This window comes from Schistocerca serialis, chromosome 2, assembly GCF_023864345.2.
Source record: "Schistocerca serialis cubense isolate TAMUIC-IGC-003099 chromosome 2, iqSchSeri2.2, whole genome shotgun sequence".
Classification (NCBI taxonomy): domain Eukaryota; kingdom Metazoa; phylum Arthropoda; class Insecta; order Orthoptera; family Acrididae; genus Schistocerca; species Schistocerca serialis.
Genome location: NC_064639.1, coordinates 261,448,342 through 261,464,448, shown reverse-complemented (window position 1 = coordinate 261,464,448; position 16,107 = coordinate 261,448,342). Strand labels below are relative to the sequence as shown.

General features: G+C 43.6%; 1 protein-coding gene across 1 annotated transcript in view; it reads left to right on the top strand.

Moving 5' to 3' along the window:
• The first annotated feature begins 7,789 nt into the window (after positions 1-7,789).
• LOC126455512 (apolipoprotein D-like) overlaps positions 7,790-16,107 on the top strand; it is a 33,309-nt gene continuing 24,991 nt past the window's right edge. The window contains exon 1 of the mRNA XM_050091261.1: positions 7,790-7,943. Coding sequence (XP_049947218.1) covers positions 7,821-7,943 — 123 coding nt within the window. The 5' untranslated portion in view covers positions 7,790-7,820. The remainder of the gene's footprint in view (positions 7,944-16,107) is intronic.

Below are 16,107 nucleotides of genomic sequence, written 5' to 3'. Positions count from 1 at the left end.
GCGGTAGTACAATCTTTCAGCAGTCAGATTCAAATACTGGTTCTCTAAATTCTCAATACTGTTCATCCAGAAGAACGTCATCTTCCCTCCATGGATTTCCATTTGTGTTCCCGAAGCATCTCCGTTAAAACTTACGTGATGTTCGATCCTACCGATAACAAATCTAGAAACACGCCTCTGTATTTTTTCGATGTCATCCTTCAATCCGATCTGGTACGGATCCCAATCACTTGAGAAGTGCTCAAGAATGGGTCGCACCAGCGTCCTACATGCGGTTACCCATACAGATGAACAACTCTTCCAGTAAATTCTCTCAATAAACCGAAGCCAACCTTTCACCTTCCCTACAAGAGTTTTCACATGTTCGTTCCACCTCATATCGCTTTGCAACTTGATGTATAGATATTTAAACGACTTGACAATCAAGCAGAACGCTAGTAATACTGTATCTGAACATTACAGGTTTGATCTTCCTACTCATCAGCTTTAATTTACATTTTTCCACATTTAGGGCTATCTGCCATTCATCACAGAAACTGTAAATTTTGTCCAAGTCTTCTTGTATCTCCCTACAGTCATTCAACTTCGACACCTTACCGCACACCACGCCATCATCAGCAAACAACGGCAGATTGCTGTCCACTCTGTCCGCCAAATCATTTGTTATGTGGAGAATAATAGCCGTTGTATCACATTTCCGTGGGGCACAGCCAGTTTAGCGCTTCCGTGTCACATTTCAGTAGCGTCTGCTCTCAGAGTATGCATAAATCCAAACAGCATCTTGTAAAGTAGCTGTACTGCATCAGTGGACCAATTCAGATACTATTGTTCATCGTACTTACTGCAACTGGGTAATGCGGTCTGTGCTTGATGGAGATGTTGATCCCGAAACGTTCTTTTTATCTCATGAAACCCATCTGCGTTAATCTTGGCATGTAAACATGTAGAACTACGCTCTAGAGACCGCCATAGATAGTGTAGCATCTGTAAATGTTCTTCCCGAAGCTGCTACGGCCTACCTTAACTTCTTCTCGGCTGAAATCGGTGCGCTGTCGGCCACACTGTACGAGTAACAACTCGCAGTACCAAACCGTGACGTTAGCCAATCTCCACTATCGGTGCTGCCTTATTTTGTGCTTCTGTTGCCGCAACGGGGGCCTTCAGTATTTCAAAGACCCTGTAACGATGTAGCATTTTTCTTTATAACACTAGTTATCAGTTTGACTCGATAAGACGAGACTGTATTTATGAGAAAATGAGAACATGATCCATGTAGGCTGCATTGTGTTTATTATCTATGCAATTGGCCAATTATGCTTCACGCTTCATTTCACATTCTAATACATCAATGATATACATGGACAGGTATACAGACCGAAGAATCAGTAGGAAACCTTTGTTATAAGAGGTTATGGAAGAGCCAACAATGAATAATGGGTGTTCTTAGTAAGCCACGAGTTCATGGTGAAATCTTGGAAAGCTGGTGCTTTACGAATGTCACGTGTTGTTGAAATGGTGTAAACGAATTGTGAACTGGATTATTGTCATTGGCGGGAACATAATGATTAACGCTGAAATAAACTGTGCGCTCTGATATTCAGCTGAATGGTCAAAGACGTTTTTGCGGGAACTATGAAGTGTGGTCACAAACTCGCAACTGGAGCAATGTGTGAATTACATTTTAACATGAAAAGCACAATGACTGTGTGTAACTCAATAAACTGTTACGTAACTCAGTGGACCCTAGGGTTGCGTGAGCGCTACGGAGCGGAAAAGTGAATGTAAAATTTCTCTCTGTGACCAACTAATTAATTACTATTTGTAGCGTGTGTACATTTGCGTCTCTTCAAATGAAGATATTATAAATGTGAACTTTCGATAGTGAAACAAAGATAAAAATAGTAGGAGAAAAATGGCTGCAGCGCTAGTATTTGTCGATCATTGTCGGCAGTTTATTCAGTTTTAATCATAGTCCTCCTGCTATCCGTCATAAGGTAGCCACCGGGTAAAATGCATCAAAAGGGCTTAGGAAACGCAGGCTTTTAAATGTGCAACTTGTTTATTTTAAAGTGAAAGTTTTTACTTTTCTAATCAGTCAAAGTTGTGTATCTGAACATTATTGATTTTGTTGTGAACGTAGTCTCTTCTCTGTATACGTTTACTCAGTAATGGTCCCTATTGAAACTTATCGCAGCCATAGATGAGGCACAAGAGGCGATAATTTAGTCTATCACATTGGATAGAAAATAGTTTTATTTTTCGTAAAACGTTGACGAGTGTATTAACATAATTCCGCCATCTACATCTACATACATACTCCGCAATCCACCATACGGTGCGTGGCGGAGGGTACCTCGTACCACAGCTAGCATCTTCTCTCCCTGACCCACTCCCAAACAGAACGAGGGAAAAATGACTGCCTGTATGCCTCTGTACGAGCCCTAATCTCTCTTATCTTATCTTTGTGGTCTTTCCGCGAAATGTAAGTTGGCGGCAGTAAAATAGTACTGCAGTCAGCCTCAAATGCAGGTTCTCTAAATTTCCTCAGTAGCGATTCACGAAAAAAACGCCTCCTTTCCTCCAGAGACTCCCACCCGAGTTCCTGAAGCATTTCCGTAACACTCGCGTGATGATCAAGCCTACCAATAACAAATCTAACAGCCTGCCTCTGAATTGCTTCTATGTCCTCCCTCAATCCGACCTGATAGAGATCCCAAACGCTCGAGCAGTACTCTAGAATAGGTCGTATTAGTGTTTTATAAGCGGTCTCCTTCACAGATGAACCACATCTTCCCAAAATTCTACCAGCGAACCGAAGACGACTAACCGCCTTCCCAACAACTGCCATTACATGCTTGTCCCACTTCATATCGCTCTGTTACGCCCAAATATTTAATCGACTTGACTGTGTCAAGCGCTACACTCCTATTCATCTGCATTAATTTACATTTATCTATATTTAAAGTTAGCTGCCAGATTACCAAATGCTTGTCATTAATTCAGTCTGTCTCTAAACATTGTTTAAAATGATTTAGTGTTGGAACTATGACGTAACTGATACTGATAAATTACAGTCACTCTATTTAAGCTTCCTTATTATTGCGAGCAGTGAACAATGTCGACCACAAAGTTATATATTTTCATTCGTTTACTTCTTACAGATTCTCCGGTGATTTCTGTAGAAGTACGGCCACGAAATAATATTCATTGCAGTTTAAAACATCCTTATGTTGTAATTGTTTGCGTAGTAAGTATATCTTAACTTGGTTATTGCCCATGTAGTAAACATTTGTGAATTTAAAACAAATAAAGAGGCTGTCCGCACGCACGCCAAGCTAACGTAAGTTATGGCTGGTTCTTACTGCCTGACGACTGCAGCAGATGCTTTTATGAAGTTTAGCAACTGATAAACACGTGTTTTCTTGTTTTGTTCCATTCTTTAACGCGTTATTAATGTTTACAGACTCAATATTTTCTTATAAGTTACTGCACTAATTGTGGGCCAAAAACAGTTCACATTATCGACCAGTACTCGTGCTGTATGTCTCGTAACTAACTAAATTCTTAAATTTGCAATACAGGGACAATATATGAGTTGGCCAACAAATTTATTTTATAATTTTTTTTACGTTACACGTGGGATTACAACAGTTTTGACCACCATATTGCCCGCAACTCGTGGTCGTGCGGTAGCGTTCTCGCTTCCCACGCCCGGGTTCCCGGGTTCGATTCCCGGCGGGGTCAAGGATTTTCTCTGCCTCGTGATGGCTGGGTGTTGTGTGATGTCCTTAGGTTAGTTGGGTTTAAGTAGTTCTAAGCTCTAGGGGACTGATGACAATAGATGTTAAGTCCCATAGTGCTCAGAGCCATTTGAACCATTTGAACCACCATATTCAAAGAGAAACTGTTTATACAAAACGAGCTTCGACCACCAATTGGATACTCAATCACTTCTGCTATTAAAAGTAGGTCTAATATCCCCGTTTTGTTACAAACCGATCGTAAATATGTCGAATATCAGCATTACAAATGGCTCACTATGGGACTTAACATGTATGGTCATCAGTCCCCTAGAACTTAGAACTACATAAACCTAACTAACCTAAGCACATCACACACATCCATGCCCGAGGCAGGATTCGAACCTGCGACCGTAGCAGTCGCGCGGCTCCGGACTGAGGGCCTAGAACCGCTAGACCACCGCGGCCGGCTATCAGCATTACAGGTAATACTTTACGCTACCTCCACATGTTTTCAAAACTGCTTAACAGATGTTTCCTGTAACTCTGACTGGGGCATGTGCCATGATCTGTGAGGCACGAATTTGTTGATCGTGGTAGCGAGAAAGCATTACCAACATCGTGAGTCCGTCGTGTAACGCTAGGAGTGTGTGCATGGTCACTGCCCTACTGTGAGAGTGCATCTCCCTTCCCGTTTAGAAAACACAACGGAATGGAATGAATGTAACCAACTCCCTGCAGTGCCTTCTCAACGTACGCGCGCAGTGTACAGTCATCAGGCTGCACACTTCATTGTACTAGTAGCTGCTGTAATTGTTGACACCGCAGGTGCAAGCACAGACATTATAGTTCAGGCCAAAGAGAATCAGCTCCGTTAAAATCAGGACTCTTTGCCATTCAGCCTCTCAACTGTTTTTTTTTTTTTTTCCTTGCTACGCCTTCGGAGGCATTATATGAATGCGTAGTGTATGTTCTTTCGGACGTGATCGAAAGAGCAGACACCACACTTCCATATAATAAAATCGCCTAGCTTGGCAATGGATACACAAATACGTCCGACCTCCTGTGCGAATCTCAGAGCAGCGAGCTTGGAGGAAATGGACACGGAATACGGATAGATAGCACTCTATGGGAATGTGCATGGGTGGTGAGGCGTGTCGAGATCGTCTGCGCGGCTGCAGTAACGCTGTGTCCCGGATGGCGCAGTGGTTAACGCATCTGCCTAGTAACCAAGAGATCCCGCTGATTCCGCGTAATGTCCGATGCAGCTGACAGCCGTGATCCCCTCCCTTCCCTTTTCTTTCCTCCCTCTCCACCTTCAATTTACTTATAACTTTCGGAGGCGTGCTGGACTTGCACTACACTGGAAACCTGGTGAGTGATAGTTTCTTTATGAAGCCCAACTTTACGAAATTCAGACGCAGCATTTACCCCAATGCGTGCTGGAGTCTCAATGGTTTCAGCTCAGCTCAGCTCAGCTGTTCGTGTGATGGCGGTGACTCATACGTCAATTTGAATGATACTAGTGTCCGGATCCAGAATCACGAGCATGTTTATCGTGCGGCCAGTATACAGGGTGTCCCAGAAAAGTTGCGACAAATTCGAGCGGGTTTAAGGGTGTCTTGAGAAAGAAATCGAGGACAGGTACCCATGTTCAGAAACGTCATCCAACGATACTACAGAGCGTCGGAAATATAGCCGCCGGCGAATGCCGCCAGGCCACCTCTTCGGCAGAAAAAGTGATTTTGTACGTCGACTGATCGTAGGCCCAACGCCCGCAATGTCGTCTCTTATTCAGTGATCGCGACTGATTGTCATGATCGCCAGTTGAGGAGATGGAGCTAGCTGCTGCGTAGAAATTCTTTGTCTCCTATGAATACATTGCTCTGTTGCCTCACTGGTGATCCTTTCAGTCAGGAGCAGCAATCCACAGTCTATTTTTCTCATCGAACCGTCTAAAGTATCCAGTTAATTCCGGTATACAGGAGAACAGAAAAAGCAGTGGAAACCTGTGCCTGAAACCGTCATCCACAAAGACAATAGAGCTTCACATTCATACGAGACACGGGCTGTCTATGCAGAGGATAGCTCCATCATCTTCACTGGAGATCGTGGCAAGCAGCGGTAATCATTGAATTACAATCAACATTGCAAGACGTCCGCCTGCGGTCTGTCAGGTTCCAAAGTCACGCTTGCTTCCAAAACTTCGCCAGAACCCATAACATCTACACCCTTTAGAGTCATTGGAAGACGTGCCACACATGGGTTACTATGCTCAATTTATCCCTCAATCCACCCTCTAGAACCTGCCAAAGTGTGTCGTAACATTATTGGGACGCCCTGTACAGACATTAATAATATGCGACCAGTTATCACTAAGACTGAATGTAGCTCGAGTAGACGTGACGAGTGCAGGCTTCCTGGTTCATTGCTTCCTGCCATGTAACAAGAATCCTCCCAGCCACGTCGTGCGAGGAATTTCAGAGAACTTTGACTGTGGCATGTACATGCTGTACAGAAATAATTACCACAATATACACCTTGACTGGGAACTGGTTAAAAAACTGTTAAAAATAATGGCTGGCTCTGAGCACTATGGGACTTAACTTCTGAGATCATCAGTCCTCTAGAACTTAGAACTACTTAAACCTAACTAACATAAGGACATCACACACATCCATGCCCCAGGCAGGATTCTAACCTGCGACCGTAGTGGTAGCGCGGTTCCAGACTGAAGCGCCTAGATCGGCTCGGCCAGCTGCGTAATTAAATTGGTGACAAAATATCTTACTTTATCGTGATGATCATTTCTTCATATGTAGGTTGGTGCCAACAGAATGTTTTCGCAAACGCAGGAGAAGATCCCTTCGCAACGAAAACTGACTTTATTTTAAAGACTGTCACTCCAATTAACGTACCATGTCTGTGGCACTATTTCACGATAATACAAGACGAGCCGCCCTTCTTTGTACTTTTTCGATATCCGTCAGTCCCACCTGATGCGGATCCCACACCGCACAGCAGTACTCCAAAATAGGGCGGACAAGCGTGGTGTAAACGGTCTCTTTAGTAGCCCTGTTGCTCCTTCTAAGTGTTGTGCGCATAAATCGCAGTCTTTCGTTTGCTCTTCCCACAACATTATCTATGTGATCGCTCCAATTTAGGTTATTTGTAATTGAAATCACTAAGTATTTAGATGAATTTACAGCCTTTAGAATTGTGTGACTTTTCGCGTAATCGCCTTCACGATTCTTAAAAGTTATTTTTGTTGTAATGCAGTAATTTTTATCACTGCTTCCTTTATACAGCGGTAATGGTCCATGAAACAGTTCCATGTAAATTTGCAGGATAAAACATAGATGTAAATTTCTGTTACTGTAAGAGATTGTAATGAATGTTGTTACTGTATCAACAAATTCAAACATTCGTCTTTCGTTTTCTTAAAAAAAATAAAACTTAATTTATCCGCGCACATACAAGCACAGAAAGTCGTTAAGTGACTTCACAAGTTTCGGTAGGTAACGAGGCTTAGGCACGAAACGAAGGTTTTGCGCCAGGGTTGCTCGAAACCCTGTGATTTACTGTGATTTACTCCGTGGTTAGTTTCAAACGCTGTGTCTGAAAAGGTTTAAACGAATAACATCGTTGCTGAGGTGACTACTCTTTTCCAACAACGAATAAACATCAACCTAGAGATTAAGAAATTAATAATACCACACAGATGCTACCACACCAATTTCTTCTTGGTAAACTTACTGGTAGTTACTTCTTGCCACAAACGCTAGCAAAACCTGGAAGGAACATGTCGTGGATTATTACTAACCACCTCCTTTTAGCCGTCAAGGTGTCACTGCCAATTCTGCTCAAAAAGCGGAGAGAACAAAGCTTTCCGTTGCGCAACGTGACCTTACCGTGGCACCTCAGGCGTTGCGGAAGAGCCACAGATGACGCTTGGAGCAATTAAGTTTACACGAGCCTTTTTTCGGAAGACAGCAAAGGACACAAAGCCGTGTGAACCGAGCCGCAATATTCGTGCATATAAGAACGCTGTTACGAGAATCGCCACCAGTTGTGTTTACAATGATGGCCGTGTTGTACAAGGTAGCAATTCTTCTTGCCACAGCGTCCGTTTCAGTCGGACACCAACACAAACATCACATGTGTCCGCCGCCGTTTGGGATGAAGTCCTTTGATGCCGATAGGGTAAGGCTTTCGCTATTATTAACTAGAGATTCCTAGGTCATAATGTCTCTAAGGTGGTGCTAATTTATACTCTTTTAAGTTTCTACATTAAGCTTAGAAATGTGTTACAGTGCCTCTTAAATACTATAAATATTTATAGATCACATGAGTTATGATTATAGCAACCACTGTGTTTTTCAATGAACTAGCATTCGTGAGTGGTATAGCACAAATCACCTCCTGCACATCTAGGTTCAGCTTTTTCACTGTTTTCCTATATCATTGATCGTCGAAGTGTGGCCTGCGGACCGGACGAGGCCCGAAGCAAGTATCTGTGCGACCAGCGGTACTCTGCCGTATATTATAATAATATCCCTCTAGCAACTACAACGGAAACTGAACACTTCAGTCAACATTTAAAGCTTCTGAAGAGTGTATTTTTTCCACTCAGCGGCAAACAACTATACTTACAGAGACCGTTTTATTTTAAGATCTGCTTAATTTAACGGACTTTGGTGATTTTGTCTATGACAAAAGTAAAGTCGGCTGCTTACCTCAAGAAGAGAGAGGTAAGTAGCGCGTAGAGGATTTGAGAGAGGACATGTTTTATTGGCTGTGTTTCAGTATGGACAATACAACGGCGTGCGTGACTAGTACCGATCAGGAGCTATGGCATAAATTTTGACACTGAAGTAGTATGGATTCGTAAGTAAGCATCACAAAGACGGTCATCTTCAAATGCGGTAATTATATGAAATTTAATTAATGCTGCTATAATACAGTGCAAGAGCAGAGGAAAAATGACATTCAAAACATTTAGTAAACATACCTTATCGTATCGTATATTGCATAATGCGTTTAAATGTAAGGAAAGTTACTATGAATAATTAAGAAATCATCCACTCACACAGACAATACAACACTTTGTCAGGAAATGACACTGTCGTAAGTTTATGGTCACTTACGGCGGCAGCAGTCTAAAACAAAGAACAGTCGACACGAAGCGTTCTGTATGGTTAACGATCAGTACTTATCCCCCTTTGCAACAGCAAATCTGCCGGAGCTTGTAACTTAACAATCTTTGTATGTCACTAATTAATAATAAGATCAGCACATATGCGGCCCGAGGTCAGTGTTTGCACTCGTGTAAAAAAGTTTGACGAACGCTGCCACAGACGGATTAACGCCAGTGTTGCTCCGCTTTTGTCTTCGTTCCTCATCGCTGCCCAATCCGAGCGTTTTCTCAATCTCGGCGGGAGGCACAGTTGATTTGGTTCCCCTGTTTCTACGTTTTGTGTCTCGCTGACTGTATATTTTAATACAAAACTAGGTATCCAAATGTCTACGGCATGTTACCTGTTCATTACTAGGATTCTTGAGTGCCACCTATCACTTCTTTCCCATCTGGCAATGTTTGTTAACGTGAAAAACACTTTATTGCCCCTACGTTTTGAGTTCATGTCGAACTCTATGTCCCTTATAACTGGCAGAGTAGGTTCGATAGTCGTAGGAAGCCAAGGACATGTCACATCCAACAGGACCATGAAAATAAAATAAAATAAAAGAGGCACTGTGGTGTTAAAACCCCTCTTTTGGTTGACAGTAGCTCTGCCTTTACTTGTATAACCTCGACTTTCTTCCGAATCTATAAATGACCCAGACGTCGACGGGGGGTTAAACGCTAACCATCCCTACTCTTTCATATAGAGAGAGCAAATGGCAAAATAACTGTTAAAAAGGAACTTTCATAGCCCGTATTACTCGCAGATACACAGTGCGTTCCATGCATACACTGGTTTGCAACAAGGTTTCCAGCAAATGACAGAACCAAAAAGTGACGAGTATTAGACTGCATGGTAAAAGAATGTAATCTTACTGAGCTATATCAGTAATTTTATGTCTTATTGATTTTAATTATATAAAGTCACCACCGTAATTCCCTAAGTCGACAATCATTCCATTTCACAAGTAACGCTGCCCAACATTTAATCTTTTTCCTATCGCGTAGTGTATGTGTTTGCACCTTAATCATTGTACGAGACAATTTATCTTATCATCAATATTACAAACATTACGTTATTCAGACACAGTAAGCTCCTGCTCTTCGTGTCACAGTTTTATTACTTCTGCATCAGCAAACAACGATATTAAAAGTATTATATGAATGTGTGTTCTCTATTCTTTCTGACATGTCCGAAAGGACAGACACCACGCGGAATCTGCAGCTGTGATAAATATTACCTAAATTAAAGGTGGAAGGGAGAAAGAAAGGTAAAGGAAAGGAGCTATTGATGTGAGCTTCATCGACTATTAATGGCGACGAGTGAAAATGTGTACCGGACCGGAATTCGAACCCGGGATACGCAGCTTACTAGGCAGTTAAATTAACCATTGCTCCTTTTTTTTCTTTTTTTAAAAGCTACATTTTTTTCGCTATTGTTAGTTCCATTTGATCTGAGAGGGTGTCAAGTGACATCTCTTCAAGTTGATTCTTGAATACTTTAGTTGTTACGGACTGCTCTCTGACCGAACAAGCTGACACAGTGTTTCAGGCAGTTGCGCCAACGATCTCGGCATGCCTCTCTGCCGTTCCACATGCCTACCTAGTGCCATCAGTCACAGTCCACGTCTATGTAATCCATGTTCGCTACTTTTAGATTACCGCATGAGGTCGGACGTGAGCGTGCATACGCACTGAAGGTGGTGGATTCATTGCCAGTCGAGGCGAATCAGCAGCTTGGACGGGTTGTGTCGGTTCTTTCAGACATGTCCGAAGGAACAGATACACGTTCAGCCTCCTGCGTTAATCTAAAAACTAGCGAGCATGGAGGACAGAGACTGCGGATAGGTGGAGCGAGGTGGGAATGTGAGTCGGCCGAGAGGTGTGTTGAAACAGACCTCTAAATTACAAAAAACTCTAAGTGCACGGTGTTTAAACCAACTGCATATTACGTAGGGGATCCTGCGTGTGAATCCCACTTCAGCTCACATTTTTACTCATGGACACTCATTCCATATAAAGTTCCGATGCAGCTGACATCAATTGTCCAACCCTTTTCCTTTACTCCCCCCCCCCCCCCACCACTTTCAGTTTATATAAGGTTAAAGTTATTGCTTTGCTTCCTATTTTCCTAAAAGCAGTAGTAGTAGTAGTAGTAGTAGTAGTAATGTCTAAATTCACGCATGTAAACCAATGAACTCTTTCATAATGGCTCTGAGCACTATGGGACTTAACATCCATGGTCATCAGTCCCCTAGAACTTAGAACTACTTAAACCTAACTAACCTAAGGACATCACACAACACCCAGTCATCACGAGGCAGAGAAAATCTCTGACCCTGCCGGGAATCGAACACGGGAACCCGGGCTTGGGAAGCTAGAACGCTACCGCACGACCACGAGCTGCGGACTCTCTTTCATAATGCTCTCTATCAAGTCAGCTGTATTAATTTACTAGTCCTATTTACCATTTGTTTTTTAGGATATGTCGTTGGTTGATGACGTCTCTCAGCTTTCCCACTCTCGCTTCTGGTCTCTCAAATAGCGCTCATGTGCAGTCTAATGCTCACTGCGGCATATCTGATAGACTTGTTCAAAAGTATTGGAGCACAGTGCTCTTGCAGCCTTTTCCGTAGCTCAAAGCTTTATCATTCGGTTAACTCTTCACCCTCCATTGAGCCCCTTAATTTACTGAGGCGTCCCAGTCACCAATACTCCACGCCGTTATTTCTGTGTGCACAAACTTCTGCTGATTGGATACTCCATTTTAATATTTGCTTTTGGACTCAAATTACACTTTTCCTTTGTATCATCTGTTCCCAAATTCAGTAGCGTACAGTGCCTACAAATATCGGCACTGTTCCACACTTCCAAGACATAAATATAGATAGAAAGAGTCGACTACGTCAAAGAGGTATCGTACTACCACGGAGAAGAAAATTTTCCATTTCCCTTATGGCTGTAACCGTTGAGGTCTGTCTGAATGCTTTGGCCGTATTCATCCTAGACCTGTTGAATATAATTTCTGCTCGTAAACCACAGTAGCCAAGAAATTGGGTTCAAACCCAACCTTTCCAGAAGCACGAAATGCAGAGAATCCTATGACAACAGTAATTACTTTTCCTATCGGTTTGTGGGAAGAACTACAATTTCGTTTGGAATGCAAGTGAGGGAAGAAGCCCGTCGACATTAGCTTCATCAGGGATGGAGTCCAAAGTCAGTTGAATAAAAGGGGGATTTAACTTGTCGCCGCTTCGTTTATGAATCCATCGAACTATTCAATTAAATAAAAGTAAAGTGGCGGGGATCCCATCTGAAAACTTAATCTGGATGGTCGTAAGCACTGAATTATCTAATTGGGACCAGAGAAGTCAGATCTTACTCCCTTACGTTAATACGGCTGAACAATTGTTGCAGCTCTGCACGCCGGTATATTCTGTGCAAGCCTCCTTGACTCTGCATGGTCACAGAAACCTACACCCATGATTTCTACTCACCACTGATGATTCCTTCATGCTACAGTATGTCTCCTATAAACTTATCTCTTATTTAAGCCACGTACTGCCATCAGTTTCATTTTTACCTATTTCTAGTCAGTACCTCCACATTAGTTACCCGATTTACTCATTTAATAAATGTATATACTGAAGAGCCAAAGAAGGTGGAAGGCGCGGTCTCGGCGCCTTGCCACGGTTCGCGGGTCTTCCCCCGTCAGAGGTCCGAGTCCTCCCTCGGGCATGAGTGTGTCTGTTGTAATTAGCGTAAGTTAGTTTAAGTTAGATTCAGTAGTGTGTAAGCCTAGGGACCGTCCGCCGCGAACATGCAGAAGTGCCGCAACAAGACGGGGTATGAACAGGACAAATGCCTGAAGTAGTGCTGGAGGGAATTGACGTTATTAAATCTGGAGCGCTGTCCATAAAACCGTAAGGGTACGAGGGAAAGGAAATCTCTTTTGAAAAGAACGTTGCAAGGCATCCCAGATATGCTCAGTAATACTCATGTCTGGAGAGTTTGGTTGCCAGTGGAAGTGTTCAGCTCTAAAAGAGTGTCCCTGGAGCCACACCTCGGCAATCCTGAAGGTGTGGGGTGTCGCTTTGTCCTGCAAGAATTGCCCAAGTCTGTGGGAATGCACAATGGACATGAAAGGATGCAGGTGATCACACAGGATGCTTAAAAATGGTTCAAATGGCTTTGAGCACTATGGGACTTAACATCTGAGGTCATCAGTCCCCTATAGCTTTGAACTACTTAAACCTAACTAACCTCGGGACATCACAAACATCCATGCCCCAAGCAGGAATCGAACCTACGACCGTAGCGGCCGCGCGGTTCCAGACTGCAGCGCCTAGAACAATTCGGCCACACCGGTCGGCAGGATGCTTACATACGTGTCATCTGCCAGAGGCAGGATTCGAACCTGAGACCGTAGCAGTCGCCCGGTTCCAGACTGAAGCGCCTAGAACCGCTTGGCCACACCGGCTGGCTGTCAGAGTCGTATCTAGACGTATCACGAATCACATATCACTCCAACTGCATACGCCCACACTATTACAGAGTCTCCACCAGCTTGAACACTCTCCTACTGACATGCAAGGATTCATGATGTTGTCTCCATACCCGTACACATCCATCCGCTCGATACAACTTGAAACGAGACTCGTCCGACCAGGCAACATGTTTTCCATCCACAGCAGTCCAATGTCGGTGTTGACGGGCCCAGGTGACGCGGAAAGCTTTGCGTCGTGTAGTCATCAAGGCTACACGAGTGGGTCTCCGGCTCCGAAAGGCCAAAACGATCATGTTTCGTTAAATGGTTACTAAAATATTCAAATGTTTATTGATGCTCATGAAACAACTCTTACAACTCACAATAAGTATTTAGATAATGTTTAAAATTAATCGGCAACTCAAAATGCCTTGTGCTGAAGGATGGCTTCACCAGTATGTTGCCGGATGTACAGAGGGCGGAAAAAAATGGAAACCAGGCGAGAAATGATTGCTTGAATATAAATGCAGATGCTAGCTAAGATCCTAAGTTCCACAGTTGTGTCTGAATACGAACTCCACGCGTGCAGTGTCTTCAATACTTTACAAGTGTCAGTCGTGGGCTTAACAGTATTCTGTGAAGTTGTGAGCGTATTATGAAGAAGCTTCGTGCATCGATACGTTTGCAAATTGTTGGTGCCCTAATGCTGAGTGCTTCCGTAGTTGGGATAGCCGAAGTGATTATTGTTTCAAGAGGCACCGTAGCAAAGATTCATTCCGCACACACTGAATGCGGAAAAACTTCATCCACTAAATCACAACTCGGGCTGAAGTGTGTGTTGATTGAGCGTGATGGACGGTTATTGAGGAGGACAGTGACGAAAAATAAGTGGATGGCAGCTGCAAAAGTCAATGCACACCTCAATGTCACCCTCGCGCACCCTCTCAGCACAAAAAAAGGAAAAAAGAAAGAAAATTAACGAAAAAAATAAAAAAAATAAAACTCGAAGGGAGCTGTAGAAGCAACGAGTTGCGAATTCCAGGGCTGTCTGGAATGCAGAATTGCAGGGCTCTCAGGAATTCAGAAACCACTAATCAACAGTGATGCAAATCCCCGAAACAGGGAAATGTGGTACCGAAGCCATAACACCTGGACTATGGAGCAATGGAATTTTGTCATCTGCCTGTATGAGAATTGTTTCACACTGTTTCCAACTTCCTGTCGAGTTTACGTCCTAAGACTCAAAAATGATGGGTCTTTGCTGATAATTTTAGCAGCCATATCCTTGTATTCCATGGGCCATATGATTACTCTTCGATGTGCTTTTACTACATAGAATTATGTGACCATTTAGGCTGATGAGGTTCACCCAGTGGTACAATGTGTGTTCCCCAGTCGTGATGATGGGTTGCAAGGCGGAAGGCTTCCCTGTTCACATAGTTTGCATCGTCCCGGACTGGTCTTCTGAGCATTAGGATGAACAGCAGCGTTTCTACTGGCCACCGCAGTCACCAGATCTCAATATTTTGGAGCATTTATGATCTGCTTTGGAGAAAAGGCTGCTTCATCGCTATCCACATTCCTCACCGTTACCTGAACTAATTAATATTTTGCACGAGGACTCTTGAACACCAACAGTTTACCTGCACCATATTAGGATGGCAATTTGTTGTGTTTTCCGTGTTACCGTATTTTTTCCCACTTGCTGTGTGCCAGCTTTAGACTGGAAAATCATTATCTGTTGCTCTGTTCGTGGTGACGTTCACTTCCTTGCGTTTATTTGCTGCCTCATTTGGGCGCGAAGACTTCAGTTTCATAGGCATTTTACTTATTGATCCGCATTTTTAGTGGACTTTATTTATGTTGTGATATTTTTGTTTCATGAATGATGATATGAACAAACGAATAATGAAACTTCCTGGCAGATTAAAACTGTGTGCCCGACCGAGACTCGAACTCGGGACCTTTGCCTTTCGCGGGCAAGTGCTCTACCAACTGAGCTACCGAAGCACGACTCACGCCCGGTACTCACAGCTTTACTTCTGCCAGTACCTCGTCTCCTACCTTCCAAACTTTACAGAAGCTCTCCTGCGAAACTGCAGAACTAGCACTCCTGAAAGAAAGGATATTGCGGAGACATGGCTTAGCCACAGCCTGGGGGATGTTTCCAGAATGAGATTTTCACTCTGCAGCGGAGTGTGCGCTGATATGAAACTTCCTGGCAGATTAAAACTGTGTGCCCGACCGAGACTCGAACTCGGGACCTTTGCCTTTCGCGGGCAAGTGCTCTACCAACTGAGCTACCGAAGCACGACTCACGCCCGGTACTCACAGCTTTACTTCTGCCAGTACCTCGTCTCCTACCTTCCAAACTTTACAGAAGCTCTCCTGCGAAACTGCAGAACTAGCACTCCTGAAAGAAAGGATATTGCGGAGACATGGCTTAGCCACAGCCTGGGGGATGTTTCCAGAATGAGATTTTCACTCTGCAGCGGAGTGTGCGCTGATATGAAACTTCCTGGCAGATTAAAACTGTGTGCCCGACCGAGACTCGAACTCGGGACCTTTGCCTTTCGCGGGCAAGTGCTCTACCAACTGAGCTACCGAAGCACGACTCACGCCCGGTACTCACAGCTTTACTTCTGCCAGTACCTCGTCTCCTACCTTCCAAACTTTACAGAAGCTCTCCTGCGAAACTG